The following is a 23997-nucleotide window of genomic DNA, read 5'->3' as shown; positions in this document are numbered from 1 at the left end:
CGTTATACATTATGTATCTTATGTTAGAGGTGTCCCTTATACATAAAGTAGGTATATCGGAGGTGTCGGTTATATATAATGTAGCTATGTCAGAAGTGTCCGTTGTACTTAATGTAGCGATCTAAGTGGTGTCCGTTATACATAATGTATCAATGTTAGAGGTGTCCGTTATACATAAAGTAAGTATATCGGAGGTGTCCGTTATACATAATGTCTCTTTGTTAGAGGCGTCCGTTATACATAAAGTAGGTATAGCGGAGGTGTCCGTTATACATAATGTATCTATGTTAGAGGTGTCCGTTATACATAATGTATCTATTGTAGAGGTGTCCGTTATACATAAAGTCTCTATGTTAGAGATGTCCGTTATACATAATGTCTCTATGTTAGAGATGTCCGTTTTACATAAAGTACGTATATCGGAGGTGTCCGTTATACATAATGTCTCTATGTTAGAGATGTCCGTTATACATAAAGTAGGTATATCGGAGGTGTCCGTTATACATAATGCATCTATGTTAGAGGTGTCCGTTATACATAATGTCTCTATGTTAGAGGTGTCCGTTATACATAAAGTAGGTATATCGGGGGTGTCCGTTATACATAATGTATCTATGTTAGAGGTGTCCGTTATACATAAGGTAGGTATATCGGAGGTGTCCGTTATACATCTATGTTAGAGGTGTCCGTTATACATAATGTATCTATGTTAGAGGTGTCCGTTATACATAATGTATCTATGTTAGAGGTGTCCGTTATACACATAACGGAGTAGATGCTAAGGGCATTGAGCGAATCATAATTCGTTCAATCGCTTAAAGAGTAAATGATGTAATTCGTTCGATACATTTTTAAGGGTTTATCTTTTTCTGTCCCTAGCTTGTTCCTGAGAACGGACTGAGTTTTCATACTTCAACATGTTTTCCAGTTTTGAATGATGAATGATTTTATTTAGATTATATATGCTATTATGAGCAAAGCCATTCTTAGTTTCTGTCGATTGATGATGTTATCTTTCAGTGTTTGTATTGCACAAATTAACTGGTAACCTGACCTTTAAATCATACATAATTGATAGATGTCGTTATAGTATGCAATAAAGAATTATTTTGGGTTATGTATAATAAATGATAAACATTACATACTTGTGGGCCTATTGTGCTCATTTAACCCGCATGTATGTCATACAAACTGCCGCCATTTTTATGTCATCCGTTCAAAATGGAGAGTGTAATTCAAATACTGTCCCAAATGTGCTTGAAAAACATAGTTATTCTTCATACTGTTGGCAAAGAAAAGAAATTATCTCAAACACAAACAAAAATTACATTGCTTCAAGGTGTTTTATTAAAGATATATTTTAATGGGATCATCGTCGTGATTTAAAAAATATATATCTGGTCCCCCCGAATTTCCAGTGGTCGACTCCTAATAAACTTCTAGATCACGAAGCCATGTCACGTGCCCACGAGCTATTTGTATAGGTATAGGATCAGGTATGGAATGTTCGCGAGCACCTGGTGTCATGACTATTCCAATGTGCTTCATAAACATACTATTGATACATAGTGCAGCCGGGGTCTGTATAAGGAAAATATTTCGTATGCTTAAAGAAAGGGTTTTGTCGCGTTCTTTTACATTTTATTACAAAACATTTTATTGAGGAATGAGGCACCTGTGATGCAAGCGTTGCGACACATGGAGGCACCTTCACAGATGAAGGTTTAAGTTCAAGGTCGTTACTACTGTTAATATTCTATGATGACATACTTAATAGCGGTAATGCAATTTATTTCAAGGTCTAATACCACCCGGAACCAATAATTTGTCAAAGGTTTCTTATGACACCAGTGAAATATTACTGTACAACTATATATCAACCGAACAATCTTTTGTAGGTTCGTGTTTGCATGGTGGGAGACGTGCGATATGACTCTTTACTGACTGGTCTTATGCCTCAACGCGGACAATGGGAAATGGTTAATACAAGTGAGAGTGTAGCTGGTCCAGATTTGTGTAGGTCACTCGGTGTGCAATGGACGATACCGCCTTGTAATTCTAAGGGTTGTAAGTCTGCAATTGTAAGCAGTACAATTATCACCTCCATGAAACTACTTTGAGATAAGATCTAGCTATCAGTGGGGAAGGCTATTAGAAAGTGTTTGTCGACAGGTTTTCACATGAAATGAGTCACACTTGTTATAAATAGCATAACTGTTGTGTAGAACGTCCCACTTTCCCAGGAATGAGCGTTATTCACAGACGTGGCTTGTTGGTAAAGAGATACACAACACGACCTTCCAGGCTGACCATAAACATGCATATCTGCCAGCTAAAGCCTTGAGCATTATTCACAGTGACACCGGTATAACCTTATCTTCTTTTGAGTGTAGAGATTTGTGTGTCGCCGTGCACGACACACACCTAGGACACAACGTGTAACACTAACTAACCCCCACACCCACACCCACACCCACACCCACACCCCCTCCCCCATTATTTGGGCCGGCTGCACACCGCTATCTTAAACCTTGGAACAATTTCTAATTGGATGGCGGATTGTAGTTGTGGTGGTCTAAAAACAGAATAAAATGGAATTTTGAAAGTATCATCTACCAAGTGAATTTTAAAACTGCAGAACTGTCTAAAAAAAGAAGAATGTTTTAGGTGTGGCGAAGAGTTACTTCCCTTCCCCTATTGGCATTTTGAAATTGTTTTCATTAATCTCCTGTAAATCTTAAATCCGCATTTATAAAATTCTGAATTTGTCCCTCCAAGGGCCCACTTTTTTAAATAATGTCTCCCTGGCGATAATTTAAATCAGTTACTCCGTTCCAGTGCTTACATGCATTGAACTTATATTCAAGTGCATTGTTGAAAGAGGAGCGGCTATATTTCTCAGGTCAGTATATAACTATGTTCCGGTAATGCTGTTTCTGTCTAGGCTCAACAGGAGATGTCACATCAATGAAGCATGAAACGTGAGAGGGGTGTTTTTCAAGCTATTAATTTATTCAACACATGAATATGATTACAGCGTGTTACTTACAATTTGTAACATTTATTCACTTCAGCCGAATGTCTCATAATTTTCCGGTCCGTTGAATGTTCTCTAGGTTTTATTTATAAAGCATTTAGAAGCACTTCCTGTGCACAATGGATGGGCCGGACTCATCGTACTCCTGCTTGCTGATCCACATCTGCTGGAAGGTGGACAGAGAGGCAAGGATGGAGCCACCGATCCAGACGGAGTATTTCCTCTCTGGGGGTGCGATAATCTTGATCTTCATTGTGCTTGGGGCAAGGGATGTGATCTCCTTCTGCATTCTGTCGGCGATACCAGGGAACATGGTGGTACCTCCTGAGAGAACAGTGTTGGCGTACAAGTCCTTACGGATATCAACATCGCACTTCATGATGGAGTTGAATGTGGTTTCGTGGATACCAGCAGATTCCATACCCAAGAAGGATGGCTGGAAGAGAGACTCTGGGCAACGGAACCTCTCGTTTCCGATGGTGATGACTTGACCGTCGGGCAACTCGTAGCTCTTCTCCAGGGATGAAGAAGATGAGGCAGTTGCCATTTCCTGCTCGAAATCAAGGGCGATGTAGCAGAGCTTCTCCTTGATGTCTCTGACGATTTCCCTCTCAGCGGTGGTGGTGAAGGAGTAGCCGCGCTCAGTGAGGATCTTCATGAGGTAATCAGTCAGGTCACGACCGGCAAGATCCAACCTCATGATGGCGTGGGGAAGGGCATAACCTTCATAGATGGGGACAGTGTGGGTGACACCATCACCAGAGTCCAAAACAATACCCGTGGTACGACCAGAAGCGTACAGAGACAGGACAGCCTGGATGGCCACATACATAGCTGGAGAGTTGAAGGTCTCGAACATGATCTGGGTCATCTTTTCACGGTTGGCCTTGGGGTTGAGGGGAGCCTCTGTCAGGAGGACGGGGTGCTCCTCTGGTGCAACGCGGAGCTCGTTGTAGAAGGTGTGATGCCAGATCTTCTCCATGTCATCCCAGTTGGTGACGATACCGTGCTCGATGGGGTACTTGAGGGTGAGGATACCTCTCTTGGACTGAGCCTCATCTCCCACGTAGCTGTCTTTCTGACCCATACCGACCATCACGCCCTGGAAATCGACACGACAGTTGTAAGTATTCATAGAGAGGTTATATACTAGTATACTACTTCGACGAAAATGGATTTATTGTAAAATAGATGAAGCGTCCCACAAATCCCACTACCGTCACAGACATGGTGTGTGTTTGGGTAAAGCTACATGTGTCGATATGAGAGCTACATATTTCGAGATCGAGAGAGAGAGAGAGAGAGAGAGAGAGAGAGAGAGAGAGAGAGAGAGAGAGAGAGAGAGAGAGAGAGCGGCGGGTGAGCCTGCATACCAAGTACCTTTATCTGGGCGAATCAGAGAAACACATATCAACCCCTAGCATGATATCAATCACTGGATTGTCTGGTCCAGACTCGATAATTTACAGACCGCCGTCATATAGCTGGAATATTGCTGTGTGCGGCGTTAAACAACAAACCAACCAACCCTAGCATTAAACGGGCGATATTTATTTTGGCAGGGTGAAGAGCGCTGGGTCACTCTAGCGACAACTTTTGGAATATTGCAATTATCAACTTTTTCAATAAAAAAAGTCTTGTCACAGTTGTCACATAAATAACATGTTTTTGTCAAATTAACCGTTGCTGAACTATGTCGTCTTTGTTTGGTCCGACATAAAATGCATGATGTCTGCGGGTAAGGCTTCTAATGTCCTATCACACAAGGAACTCCGGGTACCAGACATGCCACTCATCACAACGCTCCGAGACAGACAACCCTGGCACCAAGTCACAGAGTAAAGGCCCCTTCAGTTGAAATGAATGCAAGGAATGCTAACCATGCCCATATGGCTGACTCATCGATAATAACAAAAATAAAGACATCGTACCATCTTGGGATTACTGCATTTTGTGATGCTTAAGAGACAATTTGTTCACAACCAATCATGCGTTTCCAAATCTAACCATTTTAGGGGGTGCTACTCTGAGAGGGTCTTTCATAAGAGGTCATAGTGTTATAGTTAGAAAATTGTGTCTCTCTGGATTAACGCATCGTGGATAGGGATTAATGTCTCATTAACGTATCATGGATAGGGAGAAATGCCCCTTTAATGTTCTCAAAGACGCAGCAATCGGAGACATTTGATTCATGTTTGTGAAACTTGAACCGAATCCGGTTGGTATGTGTAGAAGTAAATGTTTGTTGGTTTGAACGTCTAAGTACTTTCACACTATTGATTAGAAATAATCTTATCTTCTGTTTCGAGTTGATCCAGATTGAGTGGTTTAATGGTGAATTGAATCTCACTGCCCACTGTTCAACTATGTCTTACGTGCCAGCAAGAGACAATGTCTAGGATTAGGAGAACTAAGTTATCATTCAGATAAAAAATAAATAAAAATGCATCATAAATATTAAAATGAAATCCAATCCTAACGATAGAAACCCCCACTGCCATGCTGCCACTGTGTCTGTGTGTCGGGGAGAACGGGAAGTTGAATGAAGCTCCCTACAAATCCTATTACCATAAATGTACATGCATGTGAGAGAAGATATTTATAGATTGACCGCGAAAAGGAGGGAGGGAGGGGGAGGAGAAAGAGCATGGGGAGGGAGTTGAGAAAGCAAGAGAGGGACATAGACAGCAAATAGAGAGATGGACAGACACACACAGAAGATATGTAGGTGGATTCGTGGTTTGTTCTTATAGAATTAGGATATCCATGGATGGATGGATACCTGTATGTGCTTGGATAAAAAGCTAACTCTGCAAAAATAATTATATGTAGTATACATCACATTTACCCGTACACATTATGTGTTGCAATGGAATATGACTAACCATCTTCACATATTCATTTGATACATACATGTTCGTTTTGTGAAGGTCAAGGTCACAATGGAGCCGGTTTCATCAAACATTCTATGCCCATCCTTGGTAAAAGTGCTAACCTTCATAGAATTTGAGAATTTCATTCCTTTACTCAATAATTCTTATACATTCCACATCAGAGACATTATAGTAGAACAGAGAGCATGAAACAAGACGATTTCTTTTATCTTATCACATTTTTCGTCTAACTTCTTTAAATTCTCATATCAGCATTTCTTAAGTTTATTTCTTACCTGATGTCTGGGGCGTCCGACGATGGAGGGGAAGACAGCTCTGGGAGCATCGTCACCGGCGAAACCGGCTTTGCACATGCCGGAGCCGTTGTCACAGACCAATGCAGCAACATCATCATCCATGGCTGTAGGTAGTTTGTGAGAGCAACGGAACACAAGAGTCAAGCGGCTAGATCCTAGAGAGTGAACGCTCCGTCTGGGCGCAGTTCTCTTTTATAGAACGCCCGGCTGCCGGCTAAGGGAGACCGCACTGCCATGTTTGGTATGCCTCGATGGGGGGGCATGCACGTGATGCGGGATTCCAGATGGGCAGCGCCCCCTTGCTCTGTGCAGCCAAGTCACTATCGCCACGGGATGCTCAATGACATAACTTTCCTAGTTAACTGGGATATTACTACATAATCATATTATGCGAAATCAGCAGGTTTTTATTTCAAACTGGGTTCGAATTACTTTGCTCTAACCATTCTTAACCTTTGATATTTCGAGGCATGTTCAAAACGAGGCTCCCAGTAGAAATCACACACACACATAATATTGGAGCGTTTCTTTACTAGCGTACGGTTTTCTGTTGTTAGATATGTAGTGTTGTGCCAGAGTATCTGAAAGAAATTTGGGGTTAATCTATATATATATATGCAAAGAAAGGGAAAGTACACATAAATGTACATTCATGTACAGGAACGTGGTATCGATTATCTAGTATGTCAAAATCTTCCTCCCCGCCCATAACATTGTGTGTGTGTGTGTGTATGTATGTTTATATGTGTATATGGTTTTTTTATACGGTATATCTATATGTATAGTGTAAAGTATGTATAGGTGTAAGTATGTAGGTATATTCATGTTTCAAGTGTAGATGAGGTCAAGTGCGCGCTCGATGCCTCGTGTCTAATAGCGGCCAATATTTATTCATCTATAACAACATATCATGTTTTATAGCTCTACGCTGTCAAGGACTATACATACTGAATACACTATGGAAGTACAATCACAATAATAAATCATTCGAAAGAAATAATCTTGATGTGACGCTCCTACTTAGTCAACAGACACGATTTGTCCCAACTCAACTGTCTTGATGCAGTCGTGCCGGGCACTCGGGTTCGTGGTGGTCACGTGACACTGTGGTTACCCTGGCGATGACAGTCAACTGACTTCTGGAACACGTGGTGGTTATACTTTTATCTAAATTATACAGTTTCAAAAGTAGTTCTGCTCAAGAAATATATTAAGTTATTCTATTTTGCTACACCATAAGTACTTGAAAATTTAAACTTGCGTTTTAAAGGTGTCAGTTTATTTGAAAAGTTATATTTAATTTTCTAATTATGCTTATATTACACTACCGGGGAAATGAAAGTATACACCTATGTTTGAAGATCTTTAGAAATGAAACAAACAAGAAATGGTTATTCCATTGTGCTGTATTTGATATGGGCATCTTAAGTTTGCAGTGTAACTTGCCTTGTAACTTTTGAAAGTTTTGGGTCCAATCCCTTTTTTAAGTGTATACTTTCTTTTCCCCGTTAGTTTATATTCTAGTCATATTTGGCTTTTTGTTATATTTTGTCGGGGATATTCTGTAGCGAGTCTGTGTTAGCGTTGGGTTTTATAATATATACTGAGGCGCAAAAGAAAACTATACCTCTCAGTTGATTTTATCATACATGTATGTTTGATTTTCAATTGAACATATCTAAGTTAGCGATATTATATCCAAAAAATGAACTGTACTGCCTCTTAGTCAGCACTCAACGAATACTTCTACATGGTTTTTTTGGGTTTTTTAAATATGATTAGATGTAAAACCTTTAAAAATTAAGAAAAGACTTTTGCATAATACACAACTGCTGATGGGTATCTAGACATCCTAGCTTTCCAAATCAATAGATTTGCTTTTTTCGGCACACATTTACAACTTTTCAAACATGATAGGGGTCATGTGGCTGCAAAATCATTTTCTACCCCAGTCTTCATTTGACCAATCATTTTTTACAAAAATTTACCACAGATTACTTTTTCCAACTGTTGCAGGAATGAGTGATGCCCAAATAGACATAACACAATCTAACAACATTTCTTTCAATTTTCAATTACACACAAACAAACACTGTATACTTTCTTTTGCCCTTCAGATTACAAAGTAGGCGATGGTATCCCCTCAAAGTTTGGCACACCGACAACTGCAGACACTAGTACCAGTCACGTTTGTCCTCACACCAGAACAATTACATCGGAAACAATCCGAGCATCCTAGGTCACAAAATCAAATGAACTTCGATAAAATGACCTCGAACTAAATGGTATTAAAACAAATAATTTAAAAAAATAAATAATCATCTTTCAATCATTTGTTAACGCTGCACTCAGTTTCACTCTATTGTGACAAGACACGATACAGAGTGGACTAAGTCGCCATCAACAAGGATGTGTGTGTAGTTGTGTGTTCACTGCGCAACTCCAGCTCACGTGCACCAGGAGACCTGTAACGATATAGTTAAAGTCAGTCTCTCGCCAGTATGAAGCGATGAAGACGAGAATCACTGACCAAAAGTCAAATCGTCAAACATATATTTATATTACATGCAAAAAGTCAATTAGGTCCAATTTTAGGATTGTTCGCGAATTGTTTCCGACAAATGAATGTGATTTCATCTCCGCAATGGTATGTCACTGCACATTATAACTTGAGGGAAATACAAAGGCGCTTGTTTTATTTGATATGCTCAAAGATGTGCACACCAACATAGATACGTTATGAGTGAGTGAGTATGGTTTTACGCCGCTTATAGCAATATTCCAGCAATATCACGGCGGGGGACGCTAGAAACGGGCGTCACATGTCGTACCCATGTGGGGAATTGAACCCGGGTCTTTGACGTGACGAGCGAACGCTTTAACCACTAGGCTATCCCATCGCCCCAGATTCGTTTTGAGGTTTTCTTGTAGATGAAAGCCTCAGCCCCATACGTTGTTAAAATATTTTCAAAGTTAAAAACCATTCAATGAAATGTTGATGCATGGCTGATAAGACGGTGATTGTGTGCCCTATACTCCTTCTCTACAGTGAAGTGTGAAGTTGGCGCGGCAGTTATAAGTACGCCTAGCGCAGTCAAACACTTACCCGTTACCTGTAACACTGTTGCTGTCTGGATATCAACGCCTCGAAACAAAGTCACGTATGCATGTTTAATTTCTACACATGCAAGCTTGTGCATGCTATGATATTACACTCACTGTGTTATACCTGTAAGAAACCCATGTGTTTGTGAATATAATGTGCCATTGTGTATGTGAATATAATATGTTCAGCTGGATGTTTATGTAATGTGCACTTGTGTCTGTGAATATAATGAACCAACGTGTATGTGAATATAATGTGCCAATGTGTATTGAATATAATGTGCCATTGAGTATGTGAATGTAATGTGTCAAAGTATTTTGTAAATGTAATGTGCCATTGAGTATGTGAATGTAATGTGCCATTGAGTATGTGAATGTAATGTGCCATTGATTATGTGAATGTAATGTGCCATGGAGTATGTGAATGTAATGTGTCATTGTGTATGTGAATGTGGGTACTTGTTATGTGAAAGCTCTATGTAGAGGCATATAAAAGTTGACTTCGTGTACTCTATGTAGTGGCATATAATAGTTGACTTCGTGTACTCTATGTAGAGGCATATACTAGTTGACTTCGTGTACTCTATGTTCAGGCATATCATAGTTGACTTCGTGTACTCTATGTAGAGGCATATACTAGTTGACTTCGTGTACTCTGTGTAGAGGCATATACTAGTTGACTTCGTGTACTCTATGTTGAGGCATATACTAGTTGACTTCGTGTACTCTATGTTGAGGCATATGGTAGTTGACCTCATTGAATTTTCTCTACATGTCTATGTCTTTCACAATTTACCTTCGCAATGTTTTCTCTGGCAAACTCAAAAGAATCCAGATCACCTTCAAGAAGTTGAACAAGAATTATGATGTGGGCGTGGTTATTTAAGGGGATGTGTAAAGACGGCTTTATTACCCATTGGGTTAGAAATAACCGAGTCCATACAAATCGTATGTGCACTGGTGCAAATATCACGTGTCGCGCTCCAGTGTATTGTTTACGTAATCCGAACGTCATTGTTGACGTCATTCGAATCATATTTTGACTTAAAGTAAGAATTATGTCACGCTAGAAACGACGTCATAGCTGAAAATTGTTGACGTCATTCGACAACTGTGGTTTTCTAAGACGGCGATCTTGACCCATGCATTTTCCTGAAGCAGAGCTCAAGAGGATTAAAAAATATTTGGTAATGAAGAAATTATTACGCTCGCATGTGTGTCATACTGACTTTACGAAACAGTAATGAAATACACTACTTTTGACACTCTTTTAAATCAGTATGGCACACATGCACGTATTATAATATCAATATCTGTTTTCTCCTGAGTCTGTCATTAATGCAGCTGTAGTGTCTGATCTACTGATGACACGTCTTTTGTCTATCTCTCTGTGAAATAAAGCTCACTGCATATAGCGTCAAGTACATTTTGAAAAATGAAAATATGTTAAGTGAGCATAGTTGAAATGAATATACCCTCCAAGAAACCTGATTTAATAATTTTCTTGTGTAAATGTAGCAAACATTCAAATAACCAAATCAGTGGCACATCCACCTATTGTAACCTTCTGTCGTCTATACACGTCTAATGTAGGCTCAGTGTGTGCAGTGCTACCTCAACTATAGCCTTGCACCAAGGCTGTACAGAAGGATACGTCCATAGATGTGTAGTAATTCTATCCTCCAAAGAGGCAAGACTAGATATGTGGACACATCCAGTCTCTAATAAGGACAACTTGTTCGTATTATTTACATAATCTAGAAATAATGATTCAAACTAAAGATCCTTGCCTTAGAGGCCTGTGCAAGTCTACTTCAACTACTACTACATGATATGCAATAACATATGGCGGAGGTAACGTTGCGGAGCTCTGTATGGTGCTATGGGGCGGTGGGGGCCTACATCGTGTCTCCTGCAGGCATTCCCTCAGCAGCTATTGAACTGCGTACAAGAAACACTAGCCTTGCTCCAAGTCTCAACTGAATGATAAATTCTTGTATGTATATAGTCCTGCACAATGACTGTGGGATATATGTATTTTAAGAATATATGTGGTAGTGATATTATGATTTTATGTGCTAGTGATCTTATAATTATGTATAGTGATCTTATGATTATGCACAGTGATCTTATCATTATGCGTAGTTATATTTTGATTATGCGTTTGTTACCTTTGATGATGTATAGTGATCTTAACATTATGTGTAGTGACCTTATGATTCTGTGTATCCTATCATTATGTGGTAGTGAGCTTATTATGTGTAGTGATCTTATGATTATGTTCAAATGCCCATATTTGGAAACAAATTGCCTCAAATGTCTCTCTATACATATTCTGAAAAGGCGAATATAAAAAACACACTCTATTATTTCTTAAATTGTTCAATGGAGTCTATGGTCGTATGTCAGCGATGCAGACAGACTACCGTAAGGACAGCATTGAAACTGTCACCGTCCACTAAATCAGGAGTCTCTGCTTCTATTTCCTCTCGTATGTTGCACTTAGAAAAAAGTTAAAACGCTATTTTTCTATTTTTTGACGTGCAACGTCAGGGCTCGCGTTCTCATGGTGTAGTATCACTGTGGATGCACTACCTACCCACAGGCGGACATTTCGGTGACCCTGGATTCCTTGTCTCCGATCCTGTTTATTTATAATTATTGCTTTTACTTCTCAACGCTACTATTAAGGTATCACTTCAGTTTGACTCCGGGTTAGAACAGGTCCCCAGCAACACATACAGGTCGTAGGAGGGAGATCAGGTTTGCTGATGTGGTTTGTTGCGTGTCATCGTACTCCGAAAACGTGGATCATTGCTCACAATATCAAGCACTGGATTGTCTGGTCCAGATTCGATTATTTACAGCCGCCGTTACATAGCTAGAATGTTGGTCAATGGAATCAATTCAATTCTGTATAGTCACATCACCACTGACAATGGTACAAGAGCATATATTTATTACACTAACAAAGCAGTGACTAACAGGATCACAACGGTAACTTGTTACATTTAGTTCTAATGGCACAGTGTACAATTGCAATGCATTTAGTCAGTTTGTTTTACATGGAAACATTTCCAGTACACAAGAGTTTCTGGCATTGTTACAGTTTTGGCCACTCATAATACGTAGAAGGAATTATATTTAGATCAAGACTTTACAAAGGCGTTATATATAAAAGGAGGGTGGAACAGAGAGGGACGGTCTCTACAGGAAGATAGAGATTAAATGTTCGAAACGCTAACAACGGATATGATACGGAACTTGAAAGCAAAACATAATTATCAAAAGATGGCATGCTTTATTGACTTTATAGAATATCCCTTTAAAATATTTTATATATCGCTGTGTCAGGATTGAATAAATTGATCTTTTTTATGGTTTTTGTTACTATAGATATAAGCCATGGGGAGTATTTGTATTCTACCCTCATAATAGGCAAGTCTCGATATGTCGACAGGACTCTAGTCTCTTATAGGGACAATGTGTTTACATAATCTAGAAATTATGAGTTAAACTAATAATTACTGCCTTATAGACTTGTGTAAGTGTACCGAAGTGTGACAATATATTACTTGACGTTACATCATTATACATGTTTTACTACTCTGAAGACGTTACTGTCTATATTGTACATAGCTAACATATGCCAAAGATCTATTCTCTATACAGTATCAAAAGCTTTGGAAAAATGCGGTGAATGCAGTGCTAAAAATACAACCAAACAATTTAGGTATCACACTTCAAAACAGCAAGATGTCCTGATTCCATGTTATATGTCATGTTTGCAGCGTGTATATATATACACATCGTATACAAGCAGTTATCATTAGGTACCAAGTGCTGATACGTATTCCATGTTATATGTCATGTTTGCAGCGTGTATATATATACACATTTTATACAAGCAGCTATCATTAGGTACCAAGTGCTGATACGTATTCCATGTTATATGTCATGTTTGCAGCGTGTATATATACACATCGTATACAAGCAGTTATCATTAGGTACCAAGTGCTGATACGTATTCCATGTTATATATCATGTTTGCAGCGTGTATATATATACACATCTTATACAAGCAGCTATCATTAGGTACCAAGTGCTGATACGTATTCCATGTTATATGTCATGTTTGCAGCGTGTATATATATACACATCGTATACAAGCAGCTATCATTAGGTACCAAGTGCTGATACGTATTCCATTTTATATGTCATGTTTGCAGCGTGTATATATATATATACACATCTTATACAAGCAGTTATCATTAGGTACCAAGTGCTGATACGTATTCCATGTTATATGTCATGTTTGCAGCGTGTAAATATATACACATCGTATACAAGCAGCTATCATTAGGTACCAAGTGCTGATACGTATTCCATGTTATATGTCATGTTTGCAGCGTGTATATATATACACATGGTATACAAGCAGTTATCATTAGGTACCAAGTGCTGATACGTATTCCATGTTATATGTCATGTTTGCAGCGTGTATATATATACACATCGTATACAAGCAGCTTTCATTAGGTACCAAGTGCTGATACGTATTCCATGTTATATGTCATGTTTGCAGCGTGTATATATATACACATCGTATACAAGCAGCTATCATTAGGTACCAAGTGCTGATACGTATTCCATGTTATATGTCGTGTTTGCAGCGTGTATATATATACACATCTTATACAAGCAGTTATCATTAGGTACCAAGTGCTGATACGTATTCCATGTTATATGTCATGTTTGCAGCGTGTATATATACACATCGTATACAAGCAGCTATCATTAGGTACCAAGTGCTGATACGTATTCCATGTTATGTGTCATGTTTGCAGCGTGTATATATACACATCGTATACAAGCAGCTATCATTAGGTACCAAGTGCTGATACGTATTCCATGTTATATGTCATGTTTGCAGCGTGTATATATATACACAAGGTATACAAGCAGTTATCATTAGGTACCAAGTGCTGATACGTATTCCATGTTATATGTCATGTTTGCAGCGTGTATATATATACACATCGTATACAAGCAGTTATCATTAGGTACCAAGTGCTGATACGTATTCCATGTTATATGTCATGTTTGCAGCGTGTATATATATACACATCGTATACACGCAGCTTTCATTAGGTACCAAGTGCTGATACGTATTCCATGTTATATGTCATGTTTGCAGCGTGTATATATATACACATGGTATACAAGCAGTTATCATTAGGTACCAAGTGCTGATACGTATTCCATGTTATATGTCATGTTTGCAGCGTGTATATATATACACATCTTATACAAGCAGCTATCATTAGGTACCAAGTGCTGATACGTATTCCATGTTATATGTCATGTTTGCAGCGTGTATATATATACACATCGTATACAAGCAGCTATCATTAGGTACCAAGTGCTGATACGTATTCCATGTTATATGTCATGTTTGCAGCGTGTATATATACACATCGTATACAAGCAGCTATCATTAGGTACCAAGTGCTGATACGTATTCCATGTTATATGTCATATTTGCAGCGGGTATATATATACACATCGTATACAAGCAGCTATCATTAGGTACCAAGTGCTGATACGTATTCCATGTTATATGTCATGTTTGCAGCGTGTATATATATACACATCGTATACAAGCAGTTATCATTAGGTACCAAGTGCTGATACGTATTCCATGTTATATGTCATGTTTGCAGCGTGTAAATATATACACATCGTATACAAGCAGCTATCATAAGGTACCAAGTGCTGATACGTATTCCATGTTATATGTCATGTTTGCAGCGTGTATATATATACACATCGTATACAAGCAGTTATCATTAGGTACCAAGTGCTGATACGTATTCCATGTTATATGTCATGTTTGCAGCGTGTATATATATACACATCTTATACAAGCAGCATCATTAGGTACCAAGTGCTGATACGTATTCCATGTTATATGTCATGTTTGCAGCGTGTATATATATACACATCGTATACAAGCAGTTATCATTAGGTACCAAGTGCTGATACGTATTCCATGTTATATGTCATGTTTGCAGCGTGTATATATATACACATCTTATACAAGCAACTATCATTAGGTACCAAGTGCTGATACGTATTCCATGTTATATGTCATGTTTGCAGCGTGTATATATACACATCGTATACAAGCAGCTATCATTAGGTACCAAGTGCTGATACGTATTCCATGTTATATGTCATGTTTGCAGCGTGTATATATACACATTGTATACAAGCAGCTATCATTAGGTACCAAGTGCTGATACGTATTCCATGTTATATGTCATGTTTGCAGCGTGTATATATATACACATCGTATACAAGCAGTTATCATTAGGTACCAAGTGCTGATACGTATTCCATGTTATATGTCATGTTTGCAGCGTGTATATATATACACATGGTATACAAGCAGTTATCATTAGGTAACAAGTGCTGATACGTATTCCATGTTATATGTCATGTTTGCAGCGTGTATATATATATACACATCTTATACAAGCAGCTATCATTAGGTACCAAGTGCTGATACGTATTCCATGTTATATGTCATGTTTGCAGCGTGTATATATACACATCGTATACAAGCAGCTATCATTAGGTACCAAGTGCTGATACGTATTCCATGTTATATGTCATGTTTGCAGCGTGTATATATACACATCGTATACAAGCAGCTATCATTAGGTACCAAGTGCTGATACGTATTCCATGTTATATGTCATGTTTGCAGCGTGTATATATATACACATCTTATACAAGCAGCTATCATTAGGTACCAAGTGCTGATACGTATTCCATGTTATATGTCATGTTTGCAACGTGTATATATATACACATCGTATACAAGCAGTTATCATTAGGTACCAAGTGCTGATACGTATTCCGAACACAGACCATCACTGCTCCACGAATATCAGTCAATAGCCTTCCTCCAAGGCTGTACTGAAAGAAAAGTCCATAGATGTGTAGTAATGCTACCCTCCTTATAGGCAAGTCTAAATATGTGGACAGTACACATGACTCCAGTCTTTTATAGGGACACCTTGTTCTTATTATTTACATAATCAAGACATTATGATTTAAACTAATAATTATTGCCTTAGAGACTTGTGCAAGTCTAATCAGTCAAAGAAACCGCTGGATTGCGAGTGAATCCATTCACTGCGAGCCGGCTGCCAGTGTGCGCTTTCAGCTACTGCTGATGTAGCTTGGCCGGTTTCGATTAGAGATCAAGTTATAGGTTGGGTAGGGTCACTGACAGATCTGCCGTGGCTGAGTATTTGGTGCATACATGATACTCCGCATGAGAACCTTATATGGCAACGGAAGCTTGTGGGACGAAGGGCAACTGTTGTTTCAGATACGGGGACAACCCTAAATGTATGAGATTAGAAAGAAGAATTTGTTGTATCCTAAAAGTCTACGATACTCTTACCAACCCATCGATGTTAAAGCTTGATATTAGTTGTATGCCTTACTTTGATAACAAACACTATCATTTATCAGCTCTATCATTAACTGTGAACACTTTCGTCTGAAAAGGGTTATCTGTCATTTTCGCTCACCATTTCAATAACAATTTGTCACAAAGAAAACTAACCGTCCAACTTAACGAGCGTGAAAGTGTTTGTACATGCATCTGTGTGTACATCGACTACCGTGCCTAATGTCGCACATGTATGTGTCTCAGCGCTGAACCTGTATAGTATACTCCCCCTCGTCTCAGTAATATTGTCGTAGAAAACATATGTTCGTGATCCAAATCATACTGACCATGTACATGTGATTATGTTTTTATTACCTTGCATGTAAAAGTTCTAAGTGAATATAAGATATACTCTGTATTGACAACCCCTGTCGTGCCCTTCATATCCGACATACCATCAGAGATAGACAGTGGGATTACCTTGTTTGGCGTGACGCGCGGAACTCACAATTAGCAGGGGTATTTTATTTGTTGCATTTACTGATAAATCTAGATTAGTAATTGAAGTCATACTGATATTGTAATACATGGCTGACGTTTTAAATACTTCTAACCACGCCTTTGACCTGCAGAAGGTCAACATGACCCAATCTACCATATCCTATGTATGCCACACGCTGCTAATCACGTAACTGTAATTTCATCTTTCAGTGATTGATAGTGACCACCCCCGCCACCCCCGCCTATTTCCCACCCCACATGTTGACATACAGAGCATCAGTCCATTCTAGGTAGTATCTATTACCGTTAATAATTGATGTTCTATCTGGTTTCAGTGTAATAATGTTTACTGTTTGTTTGTTCATTGTTTAACGCCACACTCAACAATATTCCAGCTGTATGACGGCGGTCTGTAAATAATCGAATCTGGGCCTGACAATCCAGTTATTAATATCATGAGCATCGATTCTAGCAATTCGGATACGATGACATATATCAACCATGTCAGCGACCCTGACCAACCGATCCCGTTATTTATATAATGTATACTGAATTCCGCGTTTGGAAACTTTTATTTTACGGATTTTTCAATGATACGATTTTTCAATGATCCGGTAATATCTTCCAAACTACAAATCTAGCCAATTCTATCTGACATTTACAGCTAATCGTAAAGTGTAATATGTTTTTCATTTACATGTACAATTACATGTACATAAAAATTTAACTAAAATGTATTAATCTACTTCATTGTGAATTTCGATGCGCATAGCACAATGCATGCAGTTGTTACACACATGCAGGTGGATACATAAATGTTAATAAAGACAATGTATCAATGTAATATGTACGTCACACGTTTATATGAATATACAAATGTAAACATTCGTCTTAATGCGAAAGATATTTCAGTTGATGAATCATAAGGGTGTCTGGAAAAACGATCTAAATATTCGGTTGTTGAGATAGTGTATGTGAAGAGTTTAAAGGTGCTAAACTACATATTTGACTTGTTTTGCATGTTTTGTACAAAAATGATTATGCCTGCTAAAACAATTATGAAAGGTTTTACTTATTTATTTTAAAGATAGGGATAAGTTCAACACGTCAACTCAAGATAGTAATTGCTTATCTGCTGAAACAGATTCCCTAGGTCGTAAAAAGCAAAATGGTGATGAAGTTATATGAATGGATCACTGAAATCTTTTGTTAAATTCAAATTCCTGCAAGACAAAACGTGTATACGGGAATATAATTACTCAACTGATTGTTGGAAAAGTCCAACTGTTGCAAGTAATGTTATTCAATACTTTGTAATAAATCAAATAATATTACAATAGTGCATTTCATCCTACGAAAATAAACAACCATGAATTCATTTTTGCTACCGGCATTCAAGTCTATATTTTACTGGCTTACATTATTTATTCATTGCTCTTTAAATACATGTTAATATTTATTTTACGAATATGATGACTAACTTTTATTGATAACTCTTTGGTAATTTAGTTTTTAACACAATAAATAGATCATTCATCTTTATATCAATATTCATTTTACGAATACGTTAACTAATTTTTATTGATAAATTGTTTTGTAATTTAGTTTTTAACACAATAAATAGATCATTCATCTTAATGTTAATATTTATTTTACGAATACGATAACTAAGTTTTATTGATGACTCTTTTGTAATTTAGTGTTTAAAACAATAAATAGATCATTCATCTTAATGAGAAAACTCAATCAGAATTTCAACATTTCCAAATATACTATTCAGATCTCTCCAATTGTACTGGTAACTAGAATTTGGGTTTATAGAACACGCCTGTGCAGTACGCTTCTATAAATACGAGTGGAAGTGTCGGCCCTGTTTGTCCCAGAATGTTTGTAAAATGTAAATATCTACCACTGAGTCATCACTGACGCATACCCTCGTGTTTAGCAGTTGATGTGTGCTGTAGTTTAGTGTAGTTTAAATAAAAGCTGTCTTTCAGTAATACTGAGTAAGCATCCCTAAACATGCTGGGAGAAACCCCAACCCAAAATAGTTTCCATTGATGCCAGCTGCGTGTACGTCTGTCGGCTTATACGACGACAACAGTATTGACTGCGCCAACCAGCGCTGATTATAAGTGACATAGTGATCTCAATCATAGTGATATAACGATGTAGTTAATACGTTACTTCAGAACTAATTGCACGGTGCACACACATAAGAAACATAACGTTTATGAGATTTGAGACCAAACTCTGCATGATATACACATGGACGTGACGGGCATACTATTCAAAAGAAGTTAAAGAACACCCGATTTTTTCATATACTAGTAACTATAATTAATAGGCATGGCTGGTGTTCTTTAACTTCTTTTGAGTAGTATATATAGGAACTAGATCGCCCTGCCTGGGACAACCACGTTAATGTCGGTGTATCCTATGGGAATGAACCACAAAACAAACTGAGATAAACAAATGGATGATTAGCTCTTTTATTGCCCGCTCCGTAAAGTGCATACACTTTGTCAGTGAGTGAAACAAGTGGCGCGTTGACGTGTCCGTACAAGACACGGTGCGACTTTCATATCGGCGAAGTGAACGTCACAGTTCGGTGATTAAAGCCCATGCTGTGACAAGTAAGAATCGTTGTCCTTTCCAGCAAATATCACCAACCAAATTCATTTACAAAATGTACAAGTGGTTGACTATTTATATAGTAACCAAGCAATAAGTGTTTGGCTTTTTTTATAAGCCAGTAAAGAAAACGATTCAAGTGTTATATCCTTACTTTATCAGACGAAATAATACAACAGTTTAAAAAACGAGTTGATTGTGATTTATTGCGCTTGTGTAAGGAATAAATTACAATATACAGTTTGTTTTGAGGAATGGAAAGTCACTTTTGGTAGTGCCCATATTGGAACCGGTGTATGTACAATATTGAGCGACGGCAATTTCCAACAGCCGGAGAATAGTCCTAATCAGGATAGTATGAGGATTATCGAAATTATAGTCCAGAAGACACATTTAGAAGCACTTCCTGTGCACAATGGATGGGCCGGACTCGTCGTACTCCTGCTTGCTGATCCACATCTGCTGGAAGGTGGACAGAGAGGCAAGGATGGAGCCACCGATCCAGACGGAGTATTTCCTCTCTGGGGGTGCGATGATCTTGATCTTCATTGTGCTTGGGGCAAGGGATGTGATCTCCTTCTGCATTCTGTCGGCGATACCAGGGAACATGGTGGTACCTCCTGAGAGAACAGTGTTGGCGTACAAGTCCTTACGGATATCAACATCGCACTTCATGATGGAGTTGAATGTGGTTTCGTGGATACCAGCAGATTCCATACCCAAGAAGGAAGGCTGGAAGAGAGACTCTGGACAACGGAACCTCTCGTTACCAATGGTGATGACTTGACCATCGGGCAACTCGTAGCTCTTCTCTAGGGAGGAGGAAGAGGCAGCAGTAGCCATCTCCTGCTCGAAGTCAAGGGCGATGTAGCAGAGCTTCTCCTTGATGTCTCTGACGATTTCTCTCTCAGCGGTGGTGGTGAAGGAGTAGCCGCGCTCAGTGAGGATCTTCATGAGGTAATCAGTCAGGTCACGACCGGCAAGATCCAACCTCATGATGGCGTGGGGAAGGGCATAACCTTCATAGATGGGGACAGTGTGGGTGACACCATCACCAGAGTCCAAAACAATACCCGTGGTACGACCAGAAGCGTACAGAGACAGAACAGCCTGGATGGCCACATACATAGCTGGAGAGTTGAAGGTCTCGAACATGATCTGGGTCATCTTTTCACGGTTGGCCTTGGGGTTGAGGGGAGCCTCTGTCAGGAGGACGGGGTGCTCCTCTGGTGCAACGCGGAGCTCGTTGTAGAAAGTGTGATGCCAGATCTTCTCCATGTCGTCCCAGTTGGTGACGATACCGTGCTCGATGGGGTACTTGAGGGTGAGGATACCTCTCTTGGACTGAGCTTCATCTCCAACATAGCTGTCTTTCTGACCCATACCGACCATCACGCCCTGGAAGATAAATTGAAACATGTATCCAGATTCATCAAAGACAATACAAGGGAGAAATAGTCTTTATGAAGATATGTATGGCGTTGGCGTTATCCATTATCCGCGTGTGTGTGTGTGTGTGTGTGTGTGTGTGTGTGTGTGTGTGTGTGTGTGTGTGTGTGTGTGTGTGTGTGTGTGTGTGTGTGTGTGTGTGTGTGTGTGTGTGTGTGTGTGTGTGTGTGTGGTTGGGGGGGGGGATGCTGGGATGGGGGTGTCTGTGGGGGTTGGGGATACAGCCAAGTTTTAGTGTCAATAAGAAAGATAATTCGTAGTAGACGATGTATCGTGTTAAAGAAGTACGACTTATACGGATCACTGTTTAATGTTGTAGTTAATGTTCAACTTAGGAAGAACAACATGTCCACATGGTAACAGCTGAATCTAAAGTTGATTATTATGTCATTATTGTGCACAAACTACAAAACAATGATCATATAGTGTAGAATAGAGCTTTGTGTGTTTATACTTTGTGAACGAGATTCATTCCTATATACTTGATATGAAATTTGGATGCATGTTTGTAAAAACACGATTGGCGATCATAAATAAACCTCATAAAACGAGTAAATTTACTTAAATATTGATAAATAATAAAACATTAATTTCCAAAATTATTAATATTAGTTATCAAATTATTCAAAATATTTGGTAAGTGTATCAGTTATCTCCATCAGATAGTGGCGTATCATCAGACGAAACAAAGGTTGGCCAACAACAGCAAGCTTCCGCGCCACTCCGCTAACGCTTAACGTTTCCTTGTACATTTAAGGCATTATCTTGTGTTCCTGGTCCTCATTTGACGGTCGCTAATTCAGCCAAGAGAGACGCCACACGTGCGTAATCCGACACCCCTCCCCCTCCCTCCCTCCCCCACCCCCCCTCGAGTACATATGGTAGCGCCATCACAGCAGCGCGGAATGCTGCCGTCACCTTACTAGGCTGGTAGTACAAGAGTGCACACTCAGGATTCCCATCCGTGCCAGTCAGCAATAATTAACTTGGGGCAACTGCCAGATAAACCTCACACACTCTCCACGCAAATCAGTAAACTCTGCCTCAGAATACCCCGTAGCATATCTTCAGAGAGATGGCTAAGAGCAAATCTAAAAATAGCAGCATCCACTTTCAGAAGCGGTTGAGAAGTCGACATTCATGAAATGTGTCCTATTGTTGGTTGAATAACATGTAGAGCCTAATGATATAGTAACACATAAAGTGGTTTAACATATAGCATTTAAGTAGTATTCCCAATCTGTCACACCAATAGCATTACATCTACCCCACCCTACCATATAAGCCTATGCTTGAATCACAGCACCCTGCGTAGAAAGGTGCCCGGATTAATGACATTTGAACTTTAAACTTCGACAATTTCAAGCAATCATGAAAGAATTATTTTTTTTCATGTTGTGTGTATCTTATATTGTTACTACGCAACCACATATACCGTTTGTGGTTACTAAGCGCTGTGCATGTGCATATCCTTTGGATGGAAAGCCAATTAGCGGAATAGCATCTCAGTGTCCACATGACTTGTATTCCACGTGGTAACTTTGACCCAATAACTTGACAAAGTGAAACTAACTCCTTATCTTGACATGACACGTGTAATACAACAAAGAAAACTTCTTTACCTGATGTCTTGGGCGTCCGACGATGGAGGGGAAGACAGCTCTGGGAGCATCGTCTCCGGCAAAGCCGGCTTTGCACATGCCGGAGCCGTTGTCACAGACCAATGCAGCAACATCATCATCCATGGTTGTTGTTAATTGTGTGAGCTAACGAAACTATAGAGAGGAGAGAGATCTGTATGTGCTGCTTGCCGAGCGCTGACGGTGTGGCAGAAACAGCCCCCTGTCTCTTATAATATGCTCCTCGTCAGCGCTTATCGCGCGCACCCATTAGCAGGAGGCCAAATAAGGCATTGCCATATGTCCTAGTACGTCTGGGAATCCCGTCGGTGGTTTCCTAGAATCAAAGAGGGGTCTGTGGCCAAACTGAGAGTGTTGACCGTACGGGGAAGTTCCTCGCAGGGAGGGGGTGTTTCGGTGGCGCTGCTTTACAGCTCTACGGTAGAGGAAGTTCAAACCACATGGCAGCGCCATTACGTAACAAAGAGGATCTCCGGCGAAGTTTTATTTGCGATAGACATGTGGTGTTGGAAAGTGTGTCAGATGAACATGTTTTCAAATACTCCATCATGTTAGTATGGGAGGCGGTGTCAATTCTGTGTTTTGCAACTGGATGAGATATTCAGCATAGGATCCTTGATTACTTTATGGATTTGGAATGTTTACAAACAATTGAAATATAACAGCGTGATGTTTTGTAACTGAAAATAATTCTTATAAACATAACTTTCTGTATCAAATTGTTGACTAATGGTGTACATAAATACATGTGTGTGTGCGTCTACGTCATTACTTGTTCTCAATCATCATCTATCAACAGGTGGTGTTCTAAATTATACAAAATACATATTGGATTACGAAAAACTTTGCAAATGTAGATTAAATAATCAGATAAACAAACGCTAAAAATCGTCAGACCATTTGGGTCACCTTCACGATTATAAACAGATGTACGTTATTGAAACGACTTCAACAGAAAAAGTGTGGCATCATT

At 39.2% G+C, this 23997-nt stretch overlaps 1 protein-coding gene across 1 annotated transcript; it reads right to left on the bottom strand.

Annotated features, from left to right (window-relative positions):
• Positions 1-2991: 2991 nt before the first annotated feature.
• On the bottom strand, positions 2992-23223 carry LOC124114132 (actin, cytoplasmic-like). The gene is made up of 3 exons (XM_046474695.2): positions 23007-23223; positions 20589-21333; positions 2992-3871 (listed from the first exon to the last, which is right to left on the bottom strand). Exons 1-3 carry the CDS (start codon positions 23127-23129, stop codon positions 3135-3137), a joined length of 1605 nt encoding a protein of 534 aa, XP_046330651.1. The 5' UTR covers positions 23130-23223; the 3' UTR covers positions 2992-3134.
• Positions 23224-23997: the final 774 nt, after the last annotated feature.

Source organism: Haliotis rufescens, unplaced genomic scaffold (assembly GCF_023055435.1).
Source record: "Haliotis rufescens isolate VD_foot unplaced genomic scaffold, xgHalRufe1.0.p SCAF_2, whole genome shotgun sequence".
In the NCBI taxonomy this organism is placed as follows: domain Eukaryota; kingdom Metazoa; phylum Mollusca; class Gastropoda; order Lepetellida; family Haliotidae; genus Haliotis; species Haliotis rufescens.
The sequence above is the reverse complement of the archived record's forward strand: the minus strand, read 5'-3'. Positions and strand labels throughout refer to the sequence as shown.